This window comes from Mesoplodon densirostris, chromosome 18 (assembly GCF_025265405.1).
Source record: "Mesoplodon densirostris isolate mMesDen1 chromosome 18, mMesDen1 primary haplotype, whole genome shotgun sequence".
In the NCBI taxonomy this organism is placed as follows: domain Eukaryota; kingdom Metazoa; phylum Chordata; class Mammalia; order Artiodactyla; family Ziphiidae; genus Mesoplodon; species Mesoplodon densirostris.
The window spans coordinates 43,658,075-43,671,839 of NC_082678.1; the positions used below are offsets into that span (position 1 = coordinate 43,658,075).

The following is a 13,765-nucleotide window of genomic DNA, read 5'->3' on the forward strand; positions in this document are numbered from 1 at the left end:
CCTCACGTTCTCCTGGGTCCCCAGGTCTGCTCCCACCAGATACTTCTCAGCCACCTCCAGCAGGGCCTCGCGGGGCCACTCTGAGAACCAGTTGATGGTTGTGCAGTTCACCAAGGCTGGGTACTGGCGGATCCAGTTCCTGGCGCAGGTTTCGAGAGACAGTTAAGCCCAATTGCAGACTCAGCCTCCAGGGAGGGGCTTCGTCACAGCTCCACCCACTCCCCAGGAACCTAAAAGCCCCACCCCCATGCCCCTGTATCTCCTTGTCCAGGTTTTGCTCCCCTCAGAGCTGATTCAGTACAGGATTTAGAAACAGGTTGTGCGGTCACAAAGGCCCTATTCTACACCAACTAGGTGTGGATCTTGGGGCAAGTGATGTAATCTTTTGAACGTCATTTTCCTTAGCTCTAAAATGGGAATAACAAAACATACTAACTAGAGTTGTTAGGGGATTCAATGGGGTGACACGTGTAAAATGCTTAGCACAGAGCCTGGTACATGGTAAATACGCCATAAACCAAAAAGATCAAAAGATAAACAAAATGGTAACCCAAACTGCCTCTCTGCACAAGTTCTCTGTTGTCCTATTTTCCAATGCCCTTGAAAATCTAGTCATACCAAGAACGGATCAAATGTGGTGTATACACACGATGGAATATTATTCAGCCCTAAAGAGGAAGGAGATTCTGACACCTGCTACAACATGGATGAACCTTGAGGATGTTATGCTAAGTGAAATAAGCCAGTCACAAAAAGACAAATACTGTATGATTCCACCTCTGCGTGGTACCTAGAGTGGTCACTCACAGAAACAGAAAGTAGAAGGGTGGTTGCCAGGGCCTGGGGGTGGTGGGGGAAATGGGCAGTTGTCCAGTGGGTATAGAGTTACAGTTTTGCACAATGAGAATGTTCCAGAAATCTGTTGCACAACAGTGTGAATATACTTAACACTGCTGAGCTGTATACTTAAAAACGGTTAGAGACTTCCCTGGTGGTGCAGTGGTTAAGACTCTGTGCTCCCAATGCAGGGGGCCCAGGTTCAATCCCTGGTCAGGGAACTAGATCCTGCTCGCATGCCACAACTAAGAAGGCTGCATGCCGCAACTAAAGATCCCGTGTGCCACAACTAAGACCTGGCAGCCAAGATAAATAAACATTTTTTTAATTTAAGAACTTTAGCAAAAACAAAAAACCCCAAAAAACTTAAAGAAAGTGAAGAGACAAGCCACAAACCTGAAAAAAATATGGCTAAAATGATTAAATTTTACGTGTGTTTTTAACCACAATTTAAAAACAAAACAAAAAAACCCACCTCCATCTGGGCTTCCCTGGTGGCGCAGTGGTTGAGAGTCTGCCTGCCAATGCAGGGGACAGGGGTTCGAGCCCTGGTCTGGGAAGATTCCACATGCCGCGGAGCAACTAGCCCCGTGAGCCACAAATACTGAGCCTGCGCGTCTGGAGCCTGTGCTCCGCAATGGGAGGCCGCGATAGTGAGAGGCCCGTGCACCGCGATGAGGAGTGGCCCCCACTTGCCGCAACTAGAGAAAGCCCTCACACAGAAACGAAGAGCCAACACAGCCATAAATAAATGAATGAATTAAAAAAAAAAAAAAAAAAAAAACACCTCCATCTTCCGGAAAAATAAAGAAATCTGATACACCAAAAGGCTCCCATGTAAGCAGCAGGAACTTGCTGAAAGAAACACAGGCTATGGCCAGGAGACGGGCTGTACACGGCTGGAGAGGCCAGCGCTATTCCTGAGTCTCGCTGGCAGAAGGCACAGAGGCCAGAACCGGGGAGGAGGACCCCGCGATGAGTGGGGGCCTCGAGGGAGAAGAAGGCTGTAACAAGAGTCACCTGAAGGGGTCGCCCACGGGGCTGAGGCAGAGGACGATGTGCAGGTTGTTCCGCACACGCTCGGTGAGGTAGGCGAAGAGGCTGTCTGAGGACTCGGGGACCTGCTCGGCGCGGGCCTGCTCTATGATGAGCGTCTGGATCTGCGTGGAAGCCACAGTCAGAGGGCTGAGGTTTCAAGGGCAGAACCCAGGGCGGGAGGAAGGAGGGAGCAGCAGGTGGGGCTGGGCTGACAGGGAGTGGGTTTTAAAGCAGCTCGGCCCGCTAGCGTCCTGCGAGGGAGAATGGCAGAAGAGGAAGCACCACCTAATGGGGGGCTGGAGGGAGGGGGTGCTATAGCAGCATCCTCTGGGATCAGGTGAGAAGGGGTTAGTTAGGAAGGCCGAAGAACCAACTGGTAGTGGGTGTGGAAGGCTCGCACCTCTTCAAATTCATCCACCTTATAGAGATTGGGGACCTCGCCTGAGCTGAGGATGTTGTTAATGTCCTCTAGGAACGATGCGTCAGCAACCTGGGTGTCCACAAAAAGGAAGGACGTGGCCTTGAGCTCTACCCCAGCCTGGCGATACAGACGCTTGATATCTGGGCCAGAGCAGAGAGAAAGACTCTTCAGATTCACCATCCTGTCCCTCCTTCCCCTTCTGAGATTCAGGAGCCCTCCCCCAGCTGGCAACACATACGTGACACCGTCCTGTACCCTACCCGGGCCTGGCGCGGCTCCCTACCTGGCTTCCATCCCTCCTCTCACTTGTCATCACAGGAAGTTCAGGTATCTGATCTTTCACTCCCAGCCCCAAACCCTCTCCCATCTCAGAAACCCAGCGTTACCGTCTCGGAATTCCTGTTTTCGATAATGTTTGGTGACCTCAATCTGGAAGGTGATGTACCCGCAGATGGATGAGGCCAAGCGGGCCAGACTCTGGCGTCCGCTGCCCCCAATGCCCAGCAAGAGCATGTTGCCCCGAGGCTGTCCAATGACCCGCACAATCCGTGTGACTGGAGGGTAGGGGGTAGGGGGTGAGGGTAATGAGTTGGTTGAACAACCTCAGGGGACCTCCAGGCCCTAGGGTGGGGACTGGGACGACTAAAACTGCAGGAGAGGAACCAGGCAGCGTGGCAAGAGGTTGGTGACTGAAGCACTGGTAGCAATTCAACTCTCAACCTCCACCACCTCTGTTAAACACCATCATCAAGGAAAACCCCACCCACGGCCACAAGCATATCTGGGGTTAGGGAGGAAGGCAACTTCTGAGACTTGATTTGGGAGCAACCTGGGAAGAGATCCCCATTTCCTTGGAATATCCCATAACTGGGATGCTGGAGAAGGGATGGGAGCAGGAGGTGCTCACTGTGTTCAATGGCCTCTCGGAAGAGCACCAGCTGCATTGGCACGACGGCGGGTGACAGGTTGTACTCATTTAGCGCCGTCTCCATGGCTGTCCTCAGGACCGTCAGATCTGTCAGGTCTTCATACACCTTGGGCTCCCGCAGGAAGTCCCCTGGGTCATGGGAAGAGGGGGGCAGATCTCAAATGCCTGGTCCTCCCCAGGCTTCCCCAAAGGGCCTTACACATCCATGGGACTTGGTGCCCCGCCTCCCTTTCTAACCCATCTCCTAAGAGTCTCCAGCCTAGAGGGGCTACAGCTCCCAGCTCACCAAAGATGGGAGAACGTTTGTTGGGACAAAGGCTATGAAATGTGAGGTCAAAGAAGGAGCCGAGTTTGTCACTTATGATGCCCACGAAGGCTTCCATGTCTGCCGTGTCAACCAGTCGGTCAGAGAAGACTCTGTAGGGAGGGAGCTGGGGTGAGATCTGGGAATGAAGAGGAGCATGGTCTTGGGGAAGGGACAGGCGGGTGGGGGGTGGAGGCTTGGCCTTGGGAAGGCCTGGATCTGGCAGGCACAGCTACCTCACCTGAAACATTCATGGATCCAGAGTCGTGTGATGCTGGACTTGGTATCGTGAACGTCCTTGCTGGCTCTCAGCATGCCCTGGAACACCTAGGGCAGGGGCGTGGCTAGTGGGATGGAGGGAGGGAAGAGAGTGCCTCCAGAAGTTTTAGAGAAAGCAGCATTCCCGGATGGGGGTGGTTTGGGGTGTGTGGGATGCTACTGAGCTCCAAGGCTTACTTTGAGGAGAGGAGAACGCCTCCGAGGAGGCTGCGCTGGGCCAAAGGGGCAAAAGGTCTGAGAGTTTCACCTTGGAGATGTCTCGAAGGTTGAAGAGGTAGTGGATCTTGGCAGGCGTGGGCAGGAAGCGCTGTACCACAGTGTTGTACACATCCAAGGTGGCCTTGGTCACCACATTCCCAAGGGGCTTCACCTCTTCCTCAAAGTCCTGGAGCTTCTGATTGATCATGGCGCCGAACATCCGGATGATCTGGGGCTCCTAGAAACAGGCTCTCAGACTCAACATTGCAGGCTCGTGACCTTTCAGCCAAGGGGGGGACTAGGGTCAGGGGAGAAAAGCACTTGTCTTGGCGGCAGAATTTAAGGGGGGCACAAAAAACCCTCAGAAATCAAGAGAAATAATGTTTTAGTGTAATATTTAAAAATCAAGATTAATGCATACTGTCCAAGATGAACAAATACAAACATTTTAAATAAAGACGGGATCCGTATTGCTGGTTTTTCCTTTTGCCCCAGGCTCTCATGAGGCTCAGCATGGTACTATACTGATCCTGTACTTATTTAAAATTTTGGTGTCTTGTTCATTGTGAATTTTGGGCATTAATTTTTTTTAATGTTGCATGAAAATATTATTTATCTTGATTTCTGAGGGCTTTGGGTGCCCCTGAGTGCCTCCCTCGCCTCACCCTAGCCCTGGGCCGCTCCCAGCTCTCTGCTTTGGAGGCTCTACCTTCCTTGCCTGTTTGGTCCCCACTCTCTGCCCACTGGGACTGTTAGGCTTCACATGCCAGAGCCAGGCTACACTTTCACCCTGCAGCTCTCCTAGCTCAGCAGAAGCAAGGCTCCTGCAGAGAGCAGTCTCCCCTCCATGTATCATAGCTCCCTGAATGCAACTCAGCCCTGGGGGTCCTTGGGCCCCTCTGTTATCTGCCCCATCATTCTCTGAGCCACAGATGGCTTTGCCTTCTACGGTCCCCTCCCCCAGCCCTCAGGATGCCCTCACCGTAGGGAAGGTCATGTTGATGATGTTGAAGCGACTCTGCAGCCTTGGGGAGATGACGGTCCGTCCACCCCCGGAAGGGCCCATGGCAGCCATCAAGAACATGTCCTAGAGAGCAAAGACCAGATGGGGTGTGGGGGGCGGGTTGGTGGAGACAGGTGAGAGGACAGGAAGAGAGGGAGCATGGAAATAGGGAGGATGTGAGAGGAGCCATGAGGAAGAGAGGAGATGGAGGGACAAACGGGAAGAGGGAAGACAGGGACAGAAAGAGCAGGAAGAAACACGGAGTAGTAGGGGCAGGGAAAGGTGAGGGGAAGGAAGGGATTTGGGACCTTTTTACAGAATTACTAAAGTAATGTATTTGTTCTTATTTCATCGTTATAATCCATGTTCCCAAATTGGAAAATAGAGGTAAGTTAAAAAAACAACATTTGATTACGTCTTCTAGACTTTCTCTTCTTTTCTATTTTAAATAAATATATATATATATATATATACATGTATCTGTGTATGTATGTGCTTGTTTTTTCTCAGAAATGTATGAATATATTATTAGGTGAGTTTTGGACCCCGAGGGCCAGACATATGAGTGCCCCAGATATCAGGCTGGAATGGCTGCCCATTGATTCGGGAAAAAGAAACAAGACTTTCAGAATCCCATGGGAGAAAAGCCAGGACTGAAGGGAGACGCCTGGATTCTGGGTGGGGAGCGGAGGTGGTTACTGAAACAGTGGGAGGTGGAGAGGCCTGGAGATGGGGTTATGGGCAGCTCTGGCTGGCATCAGCATTGCCATGGGAGCGAGGTATAAGAGGCCTGGGAAAGGAGTGGAAGTTGGAGGACAGGCTCCCTTGGTCACGAAGCACAGGACAGTCAGTGAGGAGGGTTACTAACAGGAATTGATAACCTAGGAGCCAGATGTCTGGGTCCTGAGAAAGGCAGGACACTCCTGTGTGGGGAGGAACAGAGGCTTACAGGATTCTATCCTGGGGTCCCAGAGGAGCGGGGACTGAACCCATCATGGGCGGGAACGGAGGCTTGAAGAACAAATTCTCGGGATGCTTACTCGAATGTACTTGATGGTCTGCTTCGTTCGATCATACCAGAAGCCATAGTCAATCCAGAGGCGAATCAGCTCCAGGGGGGGCTGGGACCCAAACGTGTCCTTAGCTGGCATATTTAGGTCATCCATGAAGGTGATCATGCTTTTGCCTCCAAATGGCACATAGACACCCTTGGTTCGCTTCTCCACCCTGCTCTCAATGATGCTCTGCACATTATTGGATGTGGTCTGGTGAAAAAGGCACAGAATGAATGCTTGGGTCCCCCAGGAGAAATACGGGGTTAGAGAGGAGTGTCGACCAGGCACTTGGATCCCAAGGGGGAGCAGAGGCAGGGAAAGAGCAGGGAGCTGGCGGCCTGGCCCTGGGTCCTGCACACACCTGCGCAGACATGTTGACAGTGAGCACTGACCACTGGCTGGAGGGCAAGGACTGCAGGACACTCTGAGCGATGGACGTCTTTCCAGTCCCCACGGGACCCACCAGCAGGACAGGGTTATGGTTGGCCACCAAGGTGCTCACCAGGTAGTTGTAGCGGACAGTGTCAACGGTGGGCACCATGATCTTGTAGAAGGGGAAGCTGCTGGGGAAAGGGACTGTGTCTCAAGATCGTGGCCTGCTCCTTTCTAACTCCCGCTTCCTTCTGCCCGCCAGTGTTTATCTTCCTCCGGCATCACCACTCTCTAATCACCAAGCCTGCCTCCTGCGGGGTCTGAGGATCAGGCATTCTCCTGAAGGACCCTGTCCCATTTCCTCTAGATCCCGCTTCCTGCACTGGAAAGTCATCTCTACCTTGGGATCCACCCTCTCTTCCTACAGCTCACTTTTGCACCCCTCTTCTGCTCTCTCACCACATCTCCTCCCACCGCATTCCCAAGCCTGACCCACCCCCCAGGCCCGGCTCTCACTTTGGAGGGTAGCGCCAACTCTTAGGGAGCTTCTCCTCAAATGATGTCCAACTCCGCATCTTGGGGTCCACAAAATACTCGTACACTGTGTCCTGAGGAGGGAACGTGTAGAGGGAGCCTTCCTTTAGCTTTTCCCTGCCCAGAAAAAGCGCTCACAGACCACTGGGCAGAAGAAAGAGAGCTGGGTGGCAGGCTGAGGCTCAAGAAGAGCCTAAGGATCAGGGATGCAGAAAAATAGGGCAGCTGGGTTTGAGGGCCCTGACCTTGTTGGGGAAAGTGCCCTCAATCTCTCGGAGGTAACTGTCGATCTTCTTGCGGCCCTCCTCATCCACGGAGGCACACACAGACCAGATCATGCTGAACATAAATGTCAGCTCTACCATGGAGACAAAGTTCTCACCATCAGCTGGGTTCACCTGGGTGGAAAAGGAGAAACGGAAATACCGTAAATCTATAAGAGGTGGAGGCGTCTAATTTTGGCAGCTCATCACAAAGGCTTAGAGTTTCCCTCCCTTCCTGGTTTTGTTTGGAAAACCATATGGCTGTAGATAAACCTAAATCAAAACATTTAAATAAACCTACTAAGTTACAGCGACACAGTGGGAAATTGTGTTGAGACTCCATTGTCTACCATATTGAATCCAGAATCTTTAGTCTGTCCTTCCAGCTCAACACACATCTCACCATCCTCTTCTCGGGGTCTCTGCTGCAGCGAAGAGGGGTTGTAACACCGCCAACACCATCCACCCATCACCCACCCTGCCCAGCGGGGACTGACTCTTGTGTCTCTGTGTTTTTGCAAAAGCCATTCCCTTTACCTAGACTGCCCTCCTCTCTTTGTTTTGTTCATCAGCGTTCTTCCCCCTACCCAGTCCTCCTCAGCAGCTGGGTGCCATTGACACTATATTACTGTCCTTTTCCCCTATGTCATTTTGCAACTTCACCTACATAGTTTTAATTTATATTAACCGTACCAGGAATGACACATACTGTTATAGATCTTAATTGTTATATAACTTTATATTAATAGTTGAGTGATCTGGCAATGTCCTTAAAAACAATATGAACCATTTCTAGGCAGTGATTTAATCTCAACAGAAAAATACTCAATTTTGGTCCTTACTCCATAATTCTACACCAAACAAAAATTTTCTTAAATATCAGTTCATCTGAAAATTTCTAAAACCCCTCATCAGATTAGGTGGGGAGCTCCTCCCAGCAGAAACAGTATCCCAGGGTCTTCCCTGGCGGTCCAGTGGTTAAGACTTCACCTTCCAATGCAGGGGGTGTGGGTTCAATCCCTGGTTGGGGAGCTAAGATCCCACATGCCTTGCAGCCAAAAAAACAAAACATAAAACAGAAGCAATATTGTAACAAATTCAGTAAAGACTTTAAAAATGGTTCACATCCAAAAAAAAAAAAACCTTAAAAAACAAACAAAAAAGAAACAGTATCCCAAGGCCTCACAGATTCCAAGACTTAATATTTAATTTTTGAAAGGATGGAGAAATGAGGAACCAAATGAACTATCCTCAGCTCCCAAATATGGGCAGGAAATTACAGTGAGACCCATTGTGTACTATATCTGATTTAGAGTCCTTAGTTTGGCCTCCCAGTGTGCACGCACATGCGAGCGCGTGAGCACACACACGCGCATGCAAACGCACACACGCATGCACACACACACACACACACACACACACACACACCGCTCGCTGCCTCCACAGTTGGTGAGGCCTCCCCTTGGAGTCTCTGCTCCACTCAAGCCTCATGTTCCAATTGTGTCTCAGACACACCGTTTCCCTGAAGTTGTCCCGGGAGGTCGAGAGCCCTTCCTGCCCTGGTCCCCCCTCACCCCGTTCTCCGGTGTGGCCAGGGCTGAGTACAGCTTGCAGAGGGAGATGATGCCACTGTATTCCGGGAGGGGCACCAGCTCGTGGCAGTTGTTCTTCTTAAAGGTCAGCATCTTGTTGATGAACTTTTCGAACATGCGCTGAAGAGGCTCTGCCTCTACCTGGAGTTGAATAAGCAGGGGCTCTGAATTATTCTTGTGTCCCCCACCAGGCCCCACTGGTTCCTTTCCTCTCCTCCATTCCCTTCATACCTTTGGCCTCTTCTCCAGCCATGACTGAACATAGGGCTTCCAGCCCAGGTCAGCGTAGTCAGTGTACACCATCCCGCAGCGAGACACGGTGGCGGGGGAGGCCATTGTCAAGTTTTCCACTTCGAACAGGAGAGACACCTATGGATATACTTGGTCAGAACCTTGCCTTTCCCTCAGTAATAAAAACACCCAGAAATCTGATGCCCCAAGGTGTCTCTACTGAGTATCGCGTGTGGCGGGATGAATAAAGACCTAAGCTTTACAAATGATTTGTTCGTTAAAAGAAATCAGGGTTTATTCAAGGTCATCCTTATGAAAAATCACTCTCTCGCTCACATTGTTTGAGCGGGTGGGAAAGGGTGGGCTTTACAAAAGCCCACGAATTGTAACTCTGGGCGCACAACGGAAGGTCATCCCTCATATGGGCAATGGGGCTGCCTCAGTCCACACGGTGCGTCCTAGTACACCGTTTTTTCTATACAGTTGTCCTCAGCGTCTGTGGTAAGACAGGCATTTCTTCTTTAGTCACAGGTTGCCCTGAATCCAGGCATCCTCCTCCTGGGCGTCCCTATAGAACTTCCCCTTCTTGTTGGATGCCCCTGCTCTTCCGCTTAGCCCTGCCCCAGGCCCTCCAGTTTCCACTCCCGAACCTGCTCAGGCATTGCGATGCGCTCTCCATTGATAAGGGTCAGCACTTTGTTATCGTCCATGACAGAGTTCATGCTCTCAATCCACAGTGTGTCCACAGGGCCATCGAAAAGGATCCACTTCTCATCCGGCTTCTCATCTTGGTCGGAGGTAGATGATAAGGAAAGCAGAGCTTTGTTACCCAGCGCTCCCTCCACACTCATCTCCCTGGAGACTCAAGCTGTTGCTTCCTGGTGATCTCCACATTCCCCAAGCACTTTTTCCCCCAAAATGAGCTTTCTATCCCCAGACTGCCCACCCCCGCAGGAGATTTAGGCATCTGCTCTCCCTGCCCCAAGATCCTTTGGGTACCTGCACAAGCCGTCCGCATGACACTGGACAGGACGCCGTCTGTCCATTCATTAGTGTTGAGGTCATATTCCCCATACAGCTCTCCTAGGGACAGTGCCTTAGGGTTCAAAGGGAACTCCTAAAAATGACACAGGAAAGGGGTTTTAAGCTGCCGGCTGACACAAATCCCAAGATGTCCCTTTATTTCCAGGTATTTGTATTTGGCCCCTGTCTCTCTCATCCCTCCCAGGCCGCCCTCCTGGTCTGCACCACCCCCTCCCAGACACCTACGCACCCCTGCCCCCAGCCCCACTGTCTTCCTGCTACTCAAGTCTCCTCCAGTGGCCCCACTGTCCCAGGTCCGTACTCTGACAATGTTGAAGTTGGGCTCTCCAGCGCGGCACAGGGAGGACAAGGAGGACTGAAGAATTCTCCACAAGGCAGTCTTGCCGCTGCCTGTGCAGCCCACGATCATGGTGGAGTGGCGGGAGTTCTTGGTTTCATACAGCTGGATAACCTTGGTGAGCGTGAACGGGATGGTCTGCAGGCCCATATCCCGAATCTCCTGCTCAATGGTCTCCCGCAGCTGAGAGAAGGGAAAATACAGGAAGCAGAAGAAAAAGGGTGCAGCTTGTAAAGGACTTTCAAAAGCTCACGGATACCCAGAAGGATAATGTGCAAACCATTAAAAATTGCACCAGGGCCCTTTGCACCCTGGCAGTTGTTTGTTCCTTGGGAGGCTGGCCAATTGCAGAGTTAAGAGATTGGGCTCTGGAGTCAGTCAGCCTGGGTCCCCAGCTTTCAGCTATGTGAACCTGAGCAAGTTAACTTCTTTGAGCCTCAGTTTCCTACTCTGTTAAATGGGAGTAATGATGGTACTTCCCGCGTAGGGCTGTTGTATTAGATAAGATAGTCAATGTAAAACACAATGTCTGACACGCAGCTCTACACATCTTTTCTAATATCATTCAACAAATATTTATTAAGCCTCTAAAGTATGTGCCAAGCAGTGTGCTGGGTGCTGAGAACAAATTAGTGTTCATCCTATCGCAGAGCCCACAGTCTGGTGGGGGAGCCAGACATTAAACAAATCATCACCTAAGTTAAAAAGACGAAAACTCAAATTCAAAAAGATACATGCACCCCAATGTTCATAGCAGCACTATTTACAGTAGCCAAGACATGGAAGCAACCTAAGTGCTCGTCAACAGATGAATGGATAAAGAAGATGTGGTATATTTATACAATGAAATATTACTCAGCCATAAAAAAGAATGAAATAATACCATTTGCAGCAACATGGATGAATCTAGAGATTATCATCTTAAGTAAGTCAGACAAAGACAAATATCACATGGTATTACTTATATGTGGAATCTAAAAAAATGATACAAATGAACTAATTTACAAAACAGAAATAGACTCATAGACATTGAAAACAAACTCATGGTTACCAAAGGGGGAAAGGCGTGGATAAATTAGGAGTTTGAGATTAACAGATACAAATTATTATATATAAAATAAACAAGGGCCTACTATATAGCACAGGGAACTATATATAATATCTTATAATAACCTATAATAGAAAAGAATGTGAAAAAAATATATATATATAAAACTAAGTCACTTTAGGGCTTCCCTGGTGGCGCAGTGGTTGAGAGTCCGCCTGCCAATGCAGGGGACATGGGTTCATGCCCTGGTCTGGGAAGATCCCGCATGCCGCGGAGCGGCTAGGCCTGTGAGCCACGGCCGCTGAGCCTGCACGTCTGGAGCCTGTGCTCCGCAACTGGAGAGGCCACAACAGTGAGAGGCCCGCATACCAAAAAAATAAATAAAAAAGAAAAGAAAAACTAAGTCACTTTGCTGTACACCTGAAACTAACACAACATTGTAAATCAACTATACTCCATTAAAAATTTTAAAAACAAAAATGAAAAATAAAGAAATGCTTATAGAACCATGACCCATGTGGGTCCCAGAAGAGTGTGACATTTTAAAATACACAGCCAATGCAACCAAGAAAGTTCAAACAAATGCAAGATTTTACTTGTATCTCTCAAACACCACTAAGAGGCCTCACCCCTACTACTTCCCTCCATTGTCTGAGAATTAGTTGTATTAGCATGTTTGGGTGTATTTGTGTGTGTGTGCGTGTTTAGCATCATGCCAAAAGTTTAAAATGTCACATTTTCTATTTACTCAGTTTAAAATATCCTGTAGGGGCTTCCCTGGTGACGCAGTGGTTGAGAGTCCGCCTGCCGATGCAGGGGACACGGGTTCGTGCCCTGGTCTAGGAGGATCCCACATGCCGCGGAGTGGCTGGGCCCGTGAGCCATGGCCGCTGAGCCTGCACATCCGGAGCCTGTGCTCCACAACGGGAGAGGCCACAACAGTGAGAGGCCCGCATACCGCAAAAAAAAAAAGAAAAAAATTCCTGTAATTTCTTCTTTGACCCATGAGTTATTTAGAATTGTATTGCCTAATTTCCATACATTTGGAATAATTATATCTTGTTACCAATTTCTAGTTTAATTCTATTGTGGTCAGAGATCATCCTCTGTATAATTTTCAATCATTTGAAGTTTATGAGACCGCTACTTAATAATCCAGTGCACAGTCAATTTTGGTAAACGCTCCATGCGTACTTGAGAAGAATATGTGTCTGCAATTGTATGCATATAATGTTCTACATGTGTCAGGTCAAATCTGTTGAAAGCATTCAAATCCGTATCTTTTTTTTTTTTTTTTTTGCGGTATGCGGGCCTCTCACTGTTGTGGCCTCCCCCGTTGCGGAGCACAGGCTCCGGACGCGCAGGCTCCGGACGCGCAGGCTCAGCGGCCATGGCTCACGGGCCCAGCCGCTCCGCAGCATATGGGATCCTCCCAGACCGGGGCACGAACCCGTATCCCCTGCATCGGCAGGCGGACTCTCAACCACTTGCGCCACCAGGGAGGCCCTCAAATCCGTATCTTTTAAAAAAATATTTATTTACTTATTCATTTTATTTTTGGCCATGTCAGGTCTTAGTTGTGGCATGCGGGAACTTTCCCCGTGGGGCACAGGCTCTTTGTTGCAGCGCTTGGGCTTCTCTCTAGTTGTGGCACATGGGCTCAGTAGTCGTGGCTCGCGGGCTTAGTGGCATGTGGGATCTTAGTTCCCTGACCAGGGATCAAACCCATGTCCCCTGCATTGGAAGGCAGATTCTTAACCACTGGACCACCAGGGAAGTCCCTCAAATCCGTATCTTTATGGATTTTTTTTCTTTTTTTTGGCCACACCACACAACTTGTGGGATCTTAGTTCCTGAACCAGGATTGAACCCGGGCCACGGCAGTGAAAGCACTGAGTCCTAACCACTGGACTGCCAGGGAACTCCCTTTATGGATTTTTTTATCCGCTTATTTTATCAATTTCTGAGAGAAGCATGTCAAGATTTCCCACTAGGGTTGTGGATTTATCTGTTTCTACTTTTAGTTCTGTCGATTTTGTTTTATGCATTTTCTAGCTCTATTGTTAAGTGCATACAAATTTAGAATGCCATATCTTTCTGAGCATTGGCCCTTTTATCATTATGAAATGTGCCCCTTTATCTTTAATATTCTTCTTGCCATAAAGTCTACTTTGTCTGATATCAGTAGAGTTAACATTGTGATCAGAAAATGTGTTCTGAATAAATTCCTTTGAAATTTTTGAGGCAGATTTATGACCTTTACATGGTCAAGTAACCTAAA

General features: G+C 49.4%; 1 protein-coding gene across 1 annotated transcript in view; it reads right to left on the minus strand.

The window, feature by feature from the left end:
* DNAH2 (dynein axonemal heavy chain 2) overlaps window positions 1-13,765 on the minus strand; it is an 87,787-nt gene that overhangs the window by 25,829 nt on the left and 48,193 nt on the right. The window contains exons 39-56 of the mRNA XM_060080830.1: window positions 10,401-10,619; window positions 10,055-10,172; window positions 9,706-9,842; window positions 9,056-9,193; window positions 8,807-8,965; window positions 7,215-7,367; window positions 6,952-7,043; window positions 6,425-6,623; window positions 6,049-6,273; window positions 4,988-5,092; window positions 4,055-4,243; window positions 3,770-3,855; window positions 3,511-3,641; window positions 3,204-3,353; window positions 2,683-2,850; window positions 2,276-2,436; window positions 1,858-1,997; window positions 7-139 (exon numbers count right to left, since the gene is read on the minus strand). Of these exons, the coding sequence (XP_059936813.1) occupies window positions 7-139; window positions 1,858-1,997; window positions 2,276-2,436; window positions 2,683-2,850; window positions 3,204-3,353; window positions 3,511-3,641; window positions 3,770-3,855; window positions 4,055-4,243; window positions 4,988-5,092; window positions 6,049-6,273; window positions 6,425-6,623; window positions 6,952-7,043; window positions 7,215-7,367; window positions 8,807-8,965; window positions 9,056-9,193; window positions 9,706-9,842; window positions 10,055-10,172; window positions 10,401-10,619 (2,703 nt within the window). The remainder of the gene's footprint in view (window positions 1-6; window positions 140-1,857; window positions 1,998-2,275; window positions 2,437-2,682; window positions 2,851-3,203; window positions 3,354-3,510; window positions 3,642-3,769; window positions 3,856-4,054; window positions 4,244-4,987; window positions 5,093-6,048; window positions 6,274-6,424; window positions 6,624-6,951; window positions 7,044-7,214; window positions 7,368-8,806; window positions 8,966-9,055; window positions 9,194-9,705; window positions 9,843-10,054; window positions 10,173-10,400; window positions 10,620-13,765) is intronic.